The sequence below is a fragment of the Procambarus clarkii genome, chromosome 75, assembly GCF_040958095.1.
Source record: "Procambarus clarkii isolate CNS0578487 chromosome 75, FALCON_Pclarkii_2.0, whole genome shotgun sequence".
Lineage (NCBI taxonomy): Eukaryota > Metazoa > Arthropoda > Malacostraca > Decapoda > Cambaridae > Procambarus > Procambarus clarkii.
The window spans coordinates 20,329,359-20,347,698 of record NC_091224.1 but is presented as its reverse complement, the minus strand read 5'-3'; the positions used below and the strand labels follow the sequence as shown (position 1 = coordinate 20,347,698).

The following is an 18,340-nucleotide window of genomic DNA, read 5'->3' as shown; positions in this document are numbered from 1 at the left end:
GATGGGTATGGGGTCCACTACCACCCACATGATGGGTATGGGGTCCACTCCCACCCACAGGATAGGTATGGGGTCCACTACCACCCACAGGATGGGTATGGGGTCCACTACCACCCACAGGATGGGTATGGGGTCCACTACCACCCACATGATGGGTATGGGGTCCACTACCACCCACAGGATGGGTATGGGGTCCACTACCACCCACAGGATGGGTATGGGGTCCACTACCACCCACATGATGGGTATGGGGTCCACTCCCACCCACAGGATAGGTATGGGGTCCACTACCACCCACAGGATGGGTATGGGGTCCACTACCACCCACATGATGGGTATGGGGTCCACTCCCACCCACAGGATAGGTATGGGGTCCACTACCACCCACAGGATAGGTATGGGGTCCACTACCACCCACAGGATAGGTATGGGGTCCACTACCACCCACAGGATAGGTATGGGGTCCACTACCACCCTCAGGATAGGTATGGAGCACATAATAAATGACTAACTGAGAACCGCTGAAGCAGACCTTACTAAATGTAAACTCTACGAAGCCAACAGTGTAGCGTTGTGTACCAGTTTACACAAATATAACTTCAGTTTACCACTACAATCTCTCCTACTTCACTATGTAACTGATAGTGTCAAATACTCAAGCTTTTAGATTGAGATTTATCATTAAAATTCAAGAAATGGTGAAGTATTTTATCCAAGTTGATATATTACTCAAAGTCCTTGTGAGGCATCTCAAGTCACCCCATTGTTGCTAATGAATACTAGGTAGTTTAGTTTGGGGGACAGGAAGCCTTGGATCGTCATATTGGGTCTAGGCCGTCATCTAATCTCTCAATCTCTCTCTCTCTCTCTCTCTCTCTCTCTCTCTCTCTCTCTCTCTCTCTCTCTCTCTCTCTCTCTCTCTCTCTCTCTCTCAGTCGCTTTAACAATAGTTTAGACTTTGCGAAAGATGGAGAAGTTTTGAAAAAGTCTTTAGAGCTTTCAAACAATTCAGTGCCCTAGTTTCTGCAATAGTGGTTTGAAATTGTGAACAATACTCTCTCTCCCGTGTGTGTGTGTGTGTGTGTGTGTGTGTGTGTGTGTGTGTGTGTGTGTGTGTGTGTGTGTGTGTGTGTGTGTGTGTGTTTGTGTGTATGTGTGTGTGTATGTGTGTGTGTGTGTGTGTGTGTGTGTGTGTGTGTGTGTGTGTGTGTGTGTGTGTGTGTGTGTGTGTGTGTGTGTGTACTCACCTAATTGTACTCACCTAATTGTACTCACCTAATTGTGCTTGCGAGGGTTGAGCTCTGGCTCTTTGGTCCCGCCTCTCAACCGTCAATCAACTGGTGTACAGGTTCCTGAGCCTACTGGGCTCTATCATATCTACATTTAAAATTGTGTATGGAGTCAGCCTCCACCACATCACTGCCTAGTGCATTCCAGGTTGTGTGTGTGTGTGTATTCACCTATTTGTGCTTACGGGGGCTGAGCTCTTCGCTTTCGGCCCGCCTCTCAACTGTTAATCAATCAACTGTTGGGTTAGCTAACAACTGGTCGTGTGTGTGTATGTGTTTAGTCAGACGTGGAAACAGCAAGCTTCAATTACCATGTCCTTTAGCACTTGCCCACTACTATCTCTCAGCTCATTCTCCTTAATACTATTATTAAACTAATTTTCTTGCTAATATATTTTCTTAACTCATTCCACTAACTCACTACTCAAGAAATGTTTCCTTGTTTCCATCTGGCTACTGCTCCAGCTGAGCAAGAGTCAAGCTTATCCATGTCCTCAGTGTCTCTAAGAAACTTGAATATTGTTGTTCCGCTCGATTAAGGCAGTGTCTGGGATGCTCCCGGACGCAGGTTCGAAACCTCGTCACGGCCCTTGTGGATTTGTTCATTGCTGTTCCGTCTCTTCCTCAGCGTAGTGAGCCACAACTTCCTCAGCCATGTCTCATGGCTGAGGAAGTTCCTCAACAGCACTTGAGGAACTGATTTCTCTTTGGGGAAGTTGGGGTAAAAATACCTAAAATATTTGCGTGTATTTTAGCAAGCCGCTGATGATATCACGTTTACGTGTAGCTCCAGTCATATTATCCCTGTAAACTTTGGATTCTAACCCCCCCTCCCCAACCTCGTGATCTTGCACGCGCAAGGATTGAACTCAAGCAACCATTAATCGCATCATCTCCATTTTTCTACAGGTTCTCCTGGAAAATGGGTAATTATGAGGCGAAAGCACTAAGCCAGAATGACTATATAGCACCTGGAAGGGGTATTGGGGGGATAGGAGCTGGGATAGGGCGGGATAGTGGGCAGTCGGGGAATCGAACCCGCCAAAATATGATGCCAATATTTCTTGATCCTCGATCTTCATCCTCGCCATAGATGCTGCAGCCTCAAGGTGAAGATCTTCTTTCTGGTCTCGGAAAGATGATATATATATATATATATATATATATATATATATATATATATATATATATATATATATATATAAATATATATATATATATATATATATATATATATATATATATATATATATATATATATATATATATATACGGGGCTGGGGTCGAGGCCAAAACTAATAACAGAAGTTATGAGGCTTTTACTGATCAACTAAAAAAGTCATACACATAACTTTTTTAATTTACATAAATTGTTCAGTCATTTGTAAACCTTATCCCGGAGTCAAGGTTGCTCCATATGTATAACTAAATATTTCTGTTCAAAAAGCCACAATGTAGGACAGTACACAGAGATGCTTTTTCTCTCTTAGGGTGATAAGCCCACGAGATTGCCAACACTATACGCCTGGAGCCAGATTCACGAAGCAGTTACGCAAGAACTTACGAGCCTGTACATCTTTTGTCAATCTTTGGCGGCTTTGTTTACAATTATTAAACAGTTAATGAGCTCCGAAGCACCAGGAGGCTGTTTATAACATTAACAACAGTTGTTTGGCAAGTTTTCGTGCTTGTAAACTGTTTAATAAATGTAACCAAAGCCGTCAAAGATTGAGGGAAAGATGTACACGTTCGTAAGTACTTGCGTAAATGCTTCGTGAATCTGGCCCCAGATTAACATTCAGAGGGAAGAAATCCTCAGGGAAGTATCTTTTTCAATCCCTGGTGACACACTCGACCCGCGAATTGGTCTGGGTTCGAGTCCTGGTCAGGGAGGCTTGCTTAGGCGCTATAATGTTCGCCTCTGTTCACCCAGCAGTAATTGGGTAGCTGGTTGTTAAACGACAAGCGGGTTGTGTTCCAGGGGAAACTAGTAGGCTTTATCACCTAGCCATTACGGCGATATAGCATTTGGAAGGGGTCAGGATAAGTATTTTGGGGATGGGACGGAGGGAAGGAATGGTGCCCAACCACTTGGACAGTCGGGGATTGAACGCCGACTTGCACGAAGCGAGACCGTCACTCTACGGTCTACTGTAACGGTAGACTACTTTACAGCTTTCTGAACGGTAAACCCACACCTATACAAGCCGTAATAATTTTCTCTAAAGCCGTAAAGCAACCGAGGAATGGTTATCTTGAGGTTATCTTGAGATGATTTCGGGGCTTTTAGTGTCCCCGCGGCCCGGTCCTCGACCAGGCCTCCACCCCCAGGAAGCAGCCCGTGACAGCTGACTAACTCCCAGGTACCTATTTACTGCTAGGTAACAGGGGCATAGGGTGAAAGAAACTTTGCCCATTTGTTTCTGCCTCGTGCGGGAATCGAACCCGCGCCACAGAATTACGAGTCCTGCGCGCTATCCACCAGGCTACGAGGCCCACTAAACATGGACATTAAATTGAAATAAAAAAATAATACATTAATAACAGCAGTAGTAATAATATAATAATAGAAACCAAAATAATCATGATATATAAAATGAAAATTCTGCTAGCTGTCGGCAAAGAATTAGCTCTACGAGTATTGAACGCCGGAGTCAGGTGTGTGGGCAGGAACGCCGGAGTCAGGTGTGTGGGCAGGAACGCCGGAGTCAGGTGTGTGGGCAGGAACGCCGGAGTCAGGTGTGTGGGCAGGAACGCCGGAGTCAGGTGTGTGGGCAGGAACGCCGGAGTCAGGTGTGTGGGCAGGAACACCGGAGTCAGGTGTGTGGGCAGGAACACCGGAGTCAGGTGTGTGGGCAGGAACGCCTATCTCTTGATTGGCCTGACCTCCGAAGGCTCTATAATTTAGCGCTGTAGAAGCAGGTAGAGCGCGCTGGCTGCGCTTAGGACAATATATGTCAATTAATTTCCAAACACAGTGTCAATTAGCTCTTTTAAATAATTTCTAAAGACTGGCGGATGTGTGTATAATTCCTTTCTTTCCGAACACACACACACACACGGGCTGCAGCCTGGGAATGTGTGTGTGTGTGCTTGAGATATATATATATATATATATATATATATATTATTTATATATATGTATATATGTGTATATATATATATATATATATATATATATATATATATATATATATATATATACATATATATATATATATATATATATATATATATATATATATATATATATATATATATATATATATGTCGTACCTAGTAGCCAGAACGCACTTCTCGGCCTACTATGCATGGCCCGATTTGCCTAATAAGCCAAGTTTTCTATAATTTAGCGCCTACTATATATATATATATATATATATATATATATATATATATATATATATATATATATATATATATATATATATATATATATCCTAACATACACAGGCATTCAGAAATATAGGAGGAATATAGAAAATAATCTATAAATAATTTATCAAGCTGTAAACATTTTCTATAGCACACCACAGTAAAGACTATATACAGATAGCCATAGCAATATTCAGACATCCGCCTGCACCCGGCTGCTAGACTGGTTACCATCATTAAAGCATCATTTAATTATCATGTTTTGCAATGTCCTTGAAGTTAAATTCCTCTGGAGAAAAATGTGAGAAATAGATTTAGCATCACAGACACCGGTACGCCAGAGAGATATATTTCCTTTTATTAAACGGTGCAGTCGTCCCTGTTTTAATAAGAAAGTATGATAAAATATTATAGGCGATATTGAGAGTAATAAAATATACTGCTATTATTTTCTGCAGTTTGCAATAAATGGAGTTCAATTTTCTCGAATTTCATCGGAAATAAAAACAAATAAAATATTGTAAATAAGGATAAAGTTTTATCCTTTGAAAATTATATATATTTAATATATAATTTTAATAAAAAAGATAAGTGTGTGTATATGTATATATATATATATATATATATATATATATATATATATATATATATATATATATATATATAAATTCTGAAATTATAATTATCTGTAGTTCAGAATTTCCCCATGAGGGTTGAGCGATACTATGAGCACATGAACGATCTTTATTGACAATAGACGGACAAGACTTGGGTGAGCATATCACAACATGAACAGGGTGACCACCTTCCGGGAAAGTTTCGTACAGATCAAATAATTTCACACTTCCTCTGTAACAATAACATGGGAATACAAAATACAGAATTTATCTTTGGTTATATTTTATATAAAAAAAGACATTAATAGTTTTGTTAAATGAAATAAACATACGGCTCAGTATGCATGATCAACGTAAATATATTGATATATATATATATGTATATAAAAATGCATTATCATGTTTATTTAACAAAATAAAGTCGAAAGTTTCATTCTGTTTAATACATCGACTAGAATATGGTGAGACAAGAGTATATGATGTACCTAATTTATAATGAATATCCAAAGTTGAGGAGAAAGGCATAGATATACAATGGGAGTATAAAAACAGTGCTAGGAGAAAGGGTATAGAGTAAATCCCTCCCAACTTCTGTACGTGTCAAAAATATATCAACACAATCACCATTACAACAGTTTAAAAGGTCACGACCCTTGCTTCCTTTAACGCTAAAACAGAGAGAGAGAGAGAGAGAGAGAGAGAGAGAGAGAGAGAGAGAGAGAGAGAGAGAGAGAGAGAGAGAGAGAGAGAGAGAGAGAGAGAGAGAGAGAGAGAGAGAACAATTGCATTTCAAAGACCAAAAATTAAAACATTAGTTCGTGTATTTAACATCAGCAAAATATACATGAATTCCTGTACGTAAAACAAACATGAAGCTAATGGAATTAACCTTAATTAAAATTAGTAGGCCCTCTGTAATCTGTGTAATGTTTGCTTTATTTTAGAACAGATGGCAAGTTCCAGCAGTGAGATGGGGACTGACTGTAAGGATGACAAGGACCATGCTAGCAGTTTGAGACTGATTGGGTAAACGATCCAACAGTGACTGGGGAACTGGGAACGGGGGAACTGGGAAGTGTCAATAGCTTGGAAGTTTTGTATCTGGCATTACAGTCTTATTTAAGCAGCTGTAAGGTACATAAAAAAAATTCACATTAAAGCAAATTCTGAACTTCACAATAAACAAATGTTCTATCAAAACTGATCTTCAGTAAATAAAAATATTTTATTAAAAGCAAACTATAGTTTTTACAACAGATTAAGAGTTTTAATACATAAGTTTAGATAATTAGCTGTAGATTACGCAACAGAGATTTAGTCAAAGAACAAGGTTTAACAATTATATATACAAAACCTTAAATTGCCAATTAGGTAGAAAATTGCAAAACATAATTTATATATATATATATTTATTATATATATATATATATATATATATATATATATATATATATATATATATATATATATATATATATATATATATATATATGTCGTACCTAGTAGCCAGAACTCACTTCTCAGCCTACTATGCATGGCCCAATTTGCCTAATAAGCCAAGTTTTCATGAATTAATTGTTTTTCGACTACCTAACCTACCTAACCTAACCTAACCTAACTTTTTCGGCTACCTAACCTAACCTATAAAGATAGGTTAGGTTAGGTTAGGTAGGGTTGGTTAGGTTCGGTCATATATCTACGATAATTTTAACTCCAATAAAAAAAAATTGTCCTCATTCATAATAAAATGGGTAGCTTTATCATTTCATTAGAAAAAATTAGAGAAAATATATTAATTCAGGAAAACTTGGCTTATTAGGCAAATCGGGCCTTGCATAGTAGGACAAAAAGTGCGTTCTGGCTACTAGGTACGACATATATATATATATATATATATATATATATATATATATATATATATATATATATATATATATATATATATATATATATATATATATATATATAATTTAAGGTGTAAGTGGAAAGCGTAATTATAAATTAAAAACGATAATAATCAGAGTTTTAGTAAAATAGAAATCACTGTATACGCAAATATATAACCAGAGACAAAGATATTGATGTTCTCTGTGACTGTAACCTTTACCTCAGAATGACAAAATTACAATACGCCAGATTTAAATGCCATAAGCTCCGGGTGGACACAAATTAGCTGGCCAATAATAACTTCAGTAAATTCAAATATATGCAACAGTATCAACAAAGCTCAAACACCATCATATTTGTTGAACAAAACAGTACAAATTTCAGGGGTAACTGCATTGTCTACAAATGATATTAACTCAAGTTATTCTATACAATGATATACACAATACCTGTTTTTAACCTCATTGTTTCATACACTACATGAAAAACCATACAAATCAGTTCAGTGTTATGTGGTATGGCTCACCCTGCAACTCAAGACTCCCGTCTTTATGTATAAATTATACACATGGGGCTGACAACTCATACATCATACACAATTATACAAACAAAGATTCGAGGCGTTGGCTCACATGGCAGTGTTGCCAACATTCCCCCCAACATCAACAATATATACAGACATTCATGGTCGATGGACACCCTGTAAGTACAAGAAAATAAAGTTTGGTATTCAAGAACGTGACTCAAGTCTCTCTCTCTCTCTCTCTCTCTCTCAGGAAAACTGACTACCAGATGCTTGCTTTACATGAGAACTAATTTTGCTAGTGTGAAATGCTGGACAAATTGGCAATTCAGAGTTAAAAAAAATCATATCGTCATGTTTGCCATGAATATAAGTCGGGTGCAGATGAGTACAAATGTTGTAGATGAATGCAGATCATATGTGGATGAATTCAAAAAGAGATTCACTTTGATGCAGCGAAGCCAGCTTCCTGAGTGAGAGTGGATGAGAGGAACTCTTCGAGTCACTCATGTTGGATTCTGTAAATTATTAACTCTTATCTCCTCTTTCCTTCAGAGAGTTATCTGTAGAATATCCTGATAGGTCACTCAAACCCGATTACAGGTAAAGAACCAAAGCTCTTTCTTTTGTTACCTGGCAAATATATATATATATATATATATATATATATATATATATATATATATATATATATATATATATATATATATATATATATATATATATATATAATAAATATATATATATATATATATATATATATATATATATAATAAATATATATATATATATATATATATATATATATATATATATATATATATATATATATATATATATATATATATATATATGCAACAAAATGACATACACAAGTGATTGAATTAGGTGAATATAACAGCAGAGAAAGGTTGCAATAATTCTGGCAGTTGTTATCTTTTAAACGTTATGAAAGAAACATGGGCGTTTAAGTACATATATAATAATTCGTATATAATAATTCCACGTTAACTTGTGTTCTAAGAAGTTGTCGACAAAAGTGAAAATATATATATATATCCTGGTTCAGACAAGAGTTATACGAGAGGGTGGTTAATTAAGTAGTTATCTACCACTCAAGTGGTTGTACCTACTTATCTACCCAAGTGGTTGTATTTTAAAAGTTTCTTTCACTTGTAGCCCGTTCGATTTATTTTAAAAAAAGAGGCAGTCAACACTGTTCTTGTATTCATATTTCACTAAACATTTCATATTGTATTTGTTTGTATTTATTGTATTGCAGTCAATAAGGTTTCTTAAATGTCTTCAATGAACACAATGTGTTTTACACGAGTGAATTATCCCCACTGCATATTAACATAGATATTTTATTTTTGGTTCTTTACGCTAGTCTAATATTCTTGATTACTTCCTTGTAACTGCTTTCTTAGGTGTAACCACGACAAATGGGAATAAAGAACCTTCAGATAAATATGATTATTAAAATAAACGAAGTGTTGAAAAGTTTAAGAAGCGAGTGGACAGTATAACGAATTTCGTATATAACATATTCTTGGTTGTATAGTGTGATGTATTTTTTGCTAGGGAGGGGGGGGGGGACCTTTTTAATCATATAAAGTTTTGAAGATAAATAAATAAATTCATTGCATGGGTTTTAGACTAAAACAGAGCACCAGAGTCCATAGAAATGTCAGCACCTCTATTAATTTTGTTTTAAATTTATCAGTAATTTCATATATAATTTATTTCCTTCGTCCATTTGGTTTAGGATACATACAGTATCTTGAGAATTACATGCATTGATTTGGTTATACCATGATGGTAGTGTAACCAAAATGGTGGTGTTTGGCGTTAGTTATGCAGTAACACCTTAATGGTAGTTTTAGTTACTGCAGTAACAGTATCGTCGATGTATTAAGCACCTCAGACCAAACACAGAGGGCCAGAAATACAGAAATAACTAGATTCTAGTGTGTGGTCTGGTCAACTTACTTCAGCCACGTTATTGTGACTCATCGCCTGCACAGAAATAACTAATCTTTAGTGAAGGCGATGAGTCACAATAACGTGGCTAAAGTAAGTTGACCAGACCACACACTAGAAGGTGAAGGGACGACGACGTTTTGGTCCGTCCTGGACCATTCTCAAGTCGATAGATCTTTAGTGACTTTACAATGCAAATAACTAGTTTTTGAGGATTTAAATATGTGTAATGGCAGGGTTTCCATAATTCTGCTAATGCCAATAACAGCGCTCATTTCAATTTAGAATATTTTTTTAAGTTATGAGTTGGTTTGCAATGAGTATTTGGGACAGTATGAAACAATAAATATATGGAAGGTGAGGTGGTATTTGAAGCAGATCGGAGGGGAATCGAATTCTAACTCTGGGGTACTTAATCTGACACCCGTATATATCCTGCGCCTAAGATTTTATCGTGTATATATTATGGTTAGTGTGTTGTTGAATGTTAAGCCGAGTGAGGGATGGCTAGTGAGCAGGTCTCTCCTGCCTCGTGTTGATACCGGGATCTATTCTTATCAGTGGTGCTTCCACTGAGAGCAGTGATAAGATCTACAGGGCAGCAAACTTTAAATAATATTGCTTCCTTTTCCTTCCGTTTGCCGAATTGAATCACATATACCTGTCGTTTTGTTGCATACGTGTATAATATATATATATATATATATATATATATATATATATATATATATATATATATATATATATATATATATATATATATATATATATAATGGGTAAAAAAATGTGGAAGATCCAATGAGATATACATAGCAAGTTCATCAAGCGAGTCTCCTGCAGCAGTCCATGGTGCTTCCTTCCTCACTACAGCTGTAGCAGGGGAAAGGGGGTAGTAGTGATACATTATCCTACCACAACCCATCCCCCCATCCCCAATACAGTTGCAGGAAGGAGCTTGGGATGGATAGGCTAAGCTATTCGCTGCATGTATCCAGAAAGCGGACTCTGGACAAGTTATGCAAAAAGTCACATATCTGAATAAAAAAAATGGAAAAAACTAATTCCTTTGGATTTCTGCGCACGCACAATGCGTTCCTGTTGCGCTTCTAAATGTTAATCACTTGCCATACGGCTCAAGCGCAGCAGTCTGACGTGACAACACCGAGAGCGTTATACGTGGAGCCTCGAAGCACCAATACTGCTCAACCACTGCTTGATACTGTAGTTACACCAACACTGACAGCTTCCAGCTAAGCTTAGAATTTCTCTAAGCTTATCGGAGATCCCTCCGATCTCTTTTTTTTTCTTTTTTATTGCCTTTATTTACAAAGATTCATTTTTTTTTAGACACTTGCACAATAGCTGCGAGAAGTCAGAACACGACCGCTGCTTACAGCGACCTGCAGAATAGTTCAGCAAGCACTGACGGAGCGACTCTTTTTTTTTCTGAATCACAGTTGCATACGTCACTGTCGCTCGGGGTGTCACTGTGGGAGGCGGCACCGGGGGCGGCCGTGGGCGTGGTAGACTGTGGGTGTGGGCGGAATGTGTGCGGGCCAATCCCTCGCGTGAGGCGTTGAGGACCAGGATTGTGGGTGTTTGTGGCATGGGGGATTGGTTGGATGGACTGAGGGTTTGGGGGCGAGGTCTGATCTGATGGACAAGAGTGCCAGGGTTGTCTCAGGGCGGAGGGGTAGGGGGTGGGGGGAGGGACGATACGGACCTTAAAACAATAAGTCTGCAAAATAGACCTTATGAAGAAGGGGCTACAAGCAGAGCAGGGACAGGGTTAGCTAGGCTTGTGCTAGGTAGTTTGGAGTGGTTAAGGCTACACTAGCTGCTTGGAATATATGGACGAGATCCAGCTAAAACTGACTGGGCGGGATAAAGACGGAGCTAGCAGCACTCAAGAGGAAAGGGAAGCTTGGAAAAGGGCATAGGTGTAGGGGCAGGGAGGTCCCATCCCTAGACAAAGTAAGTCTGGCCTGGGGGAGGAGGCTGTTCATCAGGAGGCGGGTGAAAGATCCAGCTGCGGGTGAGGTAGTCGGGGGCATCTCGCCGGAACAGAGGAGGTGCAGAGGGGCGAGAACCGCCCACGCCTGTCCCTTTTCCACCCGAAGAGGCAGTGGCCAAGGACTTGGGTTCAGCCAACGCAGAGAGAGTGGTGGCAGGCAGGAGTGTGGCTCTGACCTCACCACATTCGCTAACGCTCATGTATGTGTGGTCAGGCCCACCAGGGGAACCATGAGGCGATAGCCGCCCATTTTTCACTGCGTTAGTAGGAGCCGGGGACGGAGGCTTCTTAGGACTGTGTAACCAGGGGGGTGCCACAAGGTCTGGGCCCCCTCTCGATTCCCACGCTGTTTCTGTTACGTTGTGTCCAACGGCGGTTTCCCAGTACGGATTAACAGTGAGAGACTTACTTGGGGTGTGCCCCAAGGTCTTGGTTTCTGGTAAAGGCCAAGATGGACCATTCTGCTGTTCGGAGGCTACCAGCGGCTTGCTTGCTGCTCTCCCTCCCAGTGTCGCAGGAAGACCCGGACGCATGCGGCGTGAGCGTAAAGACGGCATTGCTCTGCGTAGCTTCTCCCAGAATCTCGGGTCACGCGGGTGAAGAGTTGTGCCAGCTGTTCGAACGATGGTGGCTAATTCAGGGTCAAGCTCTGACCTTGGCACATCTTCCAGCATGACTATGAGAATGTTTCGGTGCCGCAGTCCTCGCAAGGCGTCGACGTGGGCACTCTTGAAGTCGTAACGGCACCACTCTGCATCCACCAGTCCTCTGGATATCACCATGACAACACGGCGGCTGCAGGAGATGCTCTCTGCTATCGCTCTCCCAGCCACAGGGGCTGAGAGAGCCGTACAGTCACGATGGACCACACAGAGACGATACCCCAATGCCTCCAGCTCGGGAGCCATAAGACCACACACCCACGTAGAGTCCTTGGCGCTGTGAGTGACGAATGCGTCAAAAAGCTTCTCACGGTCCTCGACATAAGCAGAGGATTTCTCAAAGAGGCGCTTGCCGTAGCGACTGACTGCCCAGAGCTTGAGACGCCTACGGTATGCCACGACAATGATGGCAGCAGCAAGCAGCAGCAACAACAGCACAGCTGTGATCAGCAGCAGCATTACGTAGTCATGAATTATGAGGTTATTAATCCTAGTTGTGGCGACATAGTGGTCACACCTCACAGGCGCATCAGAGAGTACTGCAGGACCAATGGCTCCGGTGCTGTTATGGTGGCAGCGTATGAGACTGGCATTGGTCGCTTTGATGCGGTTTGCCTCCAACCACGCTCTCAGGTTTGCCAAGTAACTACACTCACAACTCCAGGGGTTGTGGTAGAGACTAACTTCCAAGAGAAATGGATTAAGTGCTAGGTTCCACACGGGAAAAGTTGTCAAGAGGTTGTTATCTAAACGCAGGAGTTCAATCGCCCGAAGAGGAGACAACGATATGTTGCTAAGGTGCTTAAGGTGGTTATTCTGAAGATACAACTCCCGGAGGCCATGCAGGTCTACAAATTCATAACCATGAAGTGCCTCTAGCTTGTTATGGTCAAGCCGTAACACTTGCAAGTTCTTCAGTCCGTTAAATGTACGATTTTGAATGACGGTGATATCCGAGTGGTTAAGGTGAAGAACACGGAGGTTTTTCCTACCAATAAGAGCATGTGATGTAAGAGCCCCCATAGAGTTGCCGTCCATGAAGGCCTCGGTGACGTCCATGGGCACTCCAGAGGGCATGTGAGTCCATCCACCACCGCAGTCCACCACATTGTGCGACCACGTGTGGTCGTTGTAACACGTGCAGTTTCTGGGGCAAGTTTGTTCACAGTCACATGCATCAAAGTCACAGCAATGGCAGAGCGTGAAGCAGTGTCTGCGGTAGGTGCAGAGAAACTGATGTGGCTGGACGATGATCAAGGGAACTATCACTTCCTGCCACAACCCCGGTAAACGGCACTCAACAGCCCCCACATCTCCCAAGTGAGGCAATATAGAGCCCCCACTCAAAGGTACCCCTAGGACTGCTCCAGCAGCCCTCAGCAGCCAGTCTGTGGCACAGTTGCACTCAAGCGGATTGTGGGAGAGAAGCAGGAGTGGCGGAGGTGCGTGTCTTTGCGAGAGTCTTAGTGCTGCCTCCTCCAGAATCACCACCATGTTGTACCGGAGGTCAATTAGCGAAACACTCATTTTGTCAAAAAATGTATTAGTGGCCACATACGAAATCACATTATGTTGGAGATGAAGCTCCTCTATGCCATCTGGAACAATTGCTGCACTGATTTCAGATATGTTGTTGTGGGATGCATATAGCACCCTTAGTTCAAGAGACTTCTGGACTTCGTAGTAGTTTTCCAGTTTGCTTAATTGGTTGTAACTCAGATCAATCCACTCGAGGTTCTTAGGGATAAGAGCATAGTCAAACCACGTAATGCTGTTGTGGGATACGTTGAGCCAGGTCAGGTTCTGAAGTTGAGTCACCAAGCCATTGATGTCCCCCAGGTTGTTGTGGTGAAGGTCAAGACCCACGAGTTTAGGGGTGGCGTCCAGTGCTTCGTACTCAATGTCTGTCAGGGTGTTGTAGGAGAGGTCAAGGTAGGTCAGCGATGAGACTTCAGCCAATGAGGCTTTACTCACGTTAGTTATAACATTGTGATCAAGTTGGAGTTCTTGGAGGTGTATAAGGCCATGTAAAATTCCCTCCTCGAGATAAGAGATTTGATTATAGCTCAGGTCCAGAGTTCGCAAAAGTGGCGCTCGCTTCACGGCCTCTGGGAGGTCGTGCAGCTCATTGTGGGCGAAACTCAGGTGGTGCAGAGATGAACAGTTGTCCAAGGCGGCCGTGTGAACACTCTCCAGCTGATTGTGGTCCACAGAGAGGTGAGTTAGGACAGCCAAGCCCTGGAGAGCTCGGCTGGACAGTGTCGACAGTTCGTTGTGGGATAGTTCCAGGGTGTGCAGGTTGGCCAGGCCGGCGAAGGTTGCATCAGAGAGATGACTCAATTGGTTATGCGCCAGTCGTAACACCTGAAGAGAATAAAGGTCCCTGAAGGTATCAGGGCCGAGGTGAACCAGCAAATTGTGCGACACATCCAGAACCACCAGGCGAATAAGCCCAGTGAAGGGCTCTACGTTACTAGAGCCCAGACTTAGTTGGTTATAACTCAGGTCTAGCGTCTGCAACTGGCCTAGATTGCTGAATGCAGCGGGAGGTAGAACACTCAGAGAGTTGTTAGCGAGGCAGAGTTCTGTCAGTTGCAGAAGATCACTTAATGCAGACCGGGGAACAGCAACAAGGCGGTTATGAGACAGGTCAAGCTGTTTGAGTGAGCTTAAACCACCGAAGGCCCAGTCAGACAGGTGCGCTAACCGGTTGTGCCGTAGTGAGAGCGTCTGTAAGGCCTTAGCACTCGTGAAGGCTCGCTCTGGCACCTCAGCTACCTGGTTGTGGGAGAGATCCAGGTGTTGCAGCGGTAACGAACACCCAGGAGACGTGTTACCTTCCTGCGCCTCACGGGGGCCCAGACCGAGGTCAGGCAGATGGTGGAGGCGGTTGTGCGTCAAATTGAGAGTGGTTAGTGAGGGCAGGTGGCACAAGACAGCTGGTGGCATGGACCAGAGGGCATTGTGGGCCAGGTCAAGGGCCTCCAAGCGGCTGAGGTCAGCCAGGGCTTCAGGGTGAAGAGTGAGGGCCGCACCTGGCCAGTCCTGGTGATGAGCCCTGAGCATGAATCGCCGCAGGTGCGGCAGACCAGCCATCACATGCGACGGGAGCTCCGTCACCTTGCACCCCAGCACCTGCAGGTCCTCCAGTCTGGGGAAGACTGTGAACATCCCAGGAGTGATCTCAGACTCGAAGACCACTTGTCTGGCGCAGTGCAGCGTCAGCACCGTCACGTGGGTGGCGTGAGCCAGTGCTGACAACGACGTGTTGCCGCTGCCCTCCGTCAGCAGCACTCTACTCAGCGTCCTGACGTGGCAGCTGGTGCGGACCTGCTCGCTGCCGCCAGCTGTCACACCGGCGTTTTCCAGCTTCCACTCGCACTCCGGTGGGCGGCCGCCGACGCCGCCCACCAGCACTAGGAGGATAAGTAGCATCCCGGTGCGTTCCAGTGTGTGGGCGGCGACAGTGATGGGCGGCATAGGGACAAATGTGCAGGGCGGCAGATGCGCACGCTGCTTCCTCAAGTGTCCATGACAGGTGTCCTGAAGGGCCTCAGGGCCCGAGTGCCTGCCAGCCTCACCCGTCGTTACTGCCTTTCCGCATGCACTAAGCACACGTGAGAGCGCGCAGGTGTGAACACGTGGTAGGGGGTGAGGGGCGCGCGGCGCGTGTGCTGGCAGCCTGTGATCGATGTGAGAGAGAGTCAGCAGCAGTCAGGTCTGGGCGGCGGTGGCAGTCAGAGGTGAGCCAGACACCTGACTCGCTCCCACACACACACACCTCGCACCCCCTCTCTAAGGCACGCTCCCCCTCACTGCAAATATCTGTCAGTTCTTTAATGATGATGATGATGCTGTCAGCATCGCGGGAGAGCCACTATCAGCATCACGGAGTAGGCTACGTAGCGTGGGGACTGCTACTGGCTGCTACTGCTACTGTCGATTATTGATACCCCCAGCGGTGCTACCGTAGCTTGGGGCAGTCCCCCCTACACAAGGACTCTCCCTCAACACACACTAATCCCAATCTGAACATCACCAGATGATTCGCTACCTCCAGGAAGATTAGCGAAGCCTCGTTTCACATTTCAACGATCGCCCAAGGCTCGTCTCATATTTTAAAACTTATATTTTTTCCCCTGAAACTGTCGTTACTTCGTTTGAGGTTTCAGAATGAAATGATCGCTCTGGGCATTTTCTCATATCTAACCTATTTTTTCCCGTCCTGTTTTCAGGAAACACTGTTGAAATCTACACCGACTGTTAGGACACTCTTGTATGTCATTAAATGCAAACATATTCCAAACACCATTTTTTCTTTCATATCAAGCAAATAAAGCAAAATTCCACGATAATTCCAGACAATATGACTATGAAATGAAGCAATATATATATATATATATATTTTTTTTTTTCTTCTTTGCAGTTCACAGATCTATAAGTAATTTTTTTGTGTAGAGATTTACATGTCACAACTTTTATATATTTATATATATCCCGGCGCACAAGCGGTCTCCGTGCACCTGGTGGTGTAATCCAAGCTTGGCTGATTTGATCACTCTCTATTTGTTGTAATCCGTATGTGAGCGCCCGTCCATCTCCTGTATTCAGTTTCACTTGTTAACCAACTCCATTTTAACCTGGATATTAACTCTAGTTAACTTCACTTGGTTCGTGAATAGCACTGTTCTACACAGGTTTCTGTTTATGTATGTATATAGAACTCGCTGTTCTACGAAGTCTATTCGAGTCTAAAAGACTGATCAAGAGCACAGACAGCAAAGGGAGCGGAGCCCGGAGAGCGGGAAGCCAAGCAGTCCGTCCCTCACCACAGCTCAGCACTCACTGACTCCCCAGCTTGGAGCTCACCGAATATTTATTTATTATTGCCAGATGTCGCCAGACGCCGCGTTCATCTTCATGTTCCTCAACTCTCTCTACTCTTTTTAATTTATTTTTTGGGTATTTTTGTCTTTTCTACGTCGAGAGAGGCTGCGCTTTTCTCCCAGCGGCAGTAGAGGCGACTCTTTACCAAGAATATGTCCTCCAACGATCTCCATGTTCGGTTATATATATATATATATATATATATATATATATATATATATATATATATATATATATATATCATCCACTATCAACCGGCCGCCAGCATCTTGTATCTCAACGTTAACATTAATTCTCGCTTACTTTATAACCTCTTTAATCCACTTTAAGAACCGCTGAAAAAAAATCCACTGATGCCAAAGAGCATTAATTTCCGCTCTCTCCCAGAAAAAAACTAAAACAGAGGAAATTTAACATAATTTTGAACTAAAAACACAAATTAATTACCTTGGGACGAAATTTTAGAACTGTTACATCCCTTGTTTGTTTTTTTTTGCTCGGTTTGTGGGGCAATGTTTTGCCACTATTGTGAAATGCTTTAATAAAATAAATTTGTATATGTCGATATACAAAATTCAGTATTATACTGGGAAATAAATGAATAAAAAGGGTCACTAAGCAGTGATTATCTTGTACAAAATTATACACTATGATCATTTCTTCGAAATGAAGAATTATTAGTATGATTGATATTGTATTTGTATATTGTATTCAGTTTCGTAGCAATGATAATTTGGCTCTGAATGATAAGGACTTGGATGTGATTTAGAAATGTTCTGTGACGATTCTTGCATGGTGTTGGTGTGACGGGGTGAGTGTGGAAGTGGTACTTAGCTCTTGTCCTCCGGCACTCGAAGCTGACATTAATTCTAGTTGGGAGATAATCCTGGGAGAGGGAGAGATGAGGGGGGGGGGGAAATAAGTGTACTAGGAAGCGAGATATGACAGGAGATAACAGTGCCCTGGGCACATCTATAGAACAATATTGTGAACACTGGCTGTTCAAACATAGGTTCAATTGAAGGTACATTAACTAGTACCTCCAATTTATCCACAATTAAGTGTGCTTATCACCAGTTAATGGTCACACTCTAGAAGGGATG

General features: G+C 42.3%; 1 protein-coding gene across 1 annotated transcript; it reads right to left on the bottom strand.

Moving 5' to 3' along the window:
- Window positions 1-8,889: 8,889 nt before the first annotated feature.
- LOC123771662 (toll-like receptor Tollo) lies at window positions 8,890-17,183 on the bottom strand. The gene has a single exon (XM_045764286.2). It carries the CDS (start codon window positions 15,828-15,830, stop codon window positions 11,640-11,642), a length of 4,191 nt encoding a protein of 1,396 aa, XP_045620242.1. The 5' UTR covers window positions 15,831-17,183; the 3' UTR covers window positions 8,890-11,639.
- Window positions 17,184-18,340: the final 1,157 nt, after the last annotated feature.

Excerpts from the sequence above, each read along its gene's own strand:
- LOC123771662 (XM_045764286.2), bottom strand. The coding sequence starts at position 15,830 with ATGCCGCCCATCACTGTCGCCGCCCACACACTGGAACGCACCGGGATG.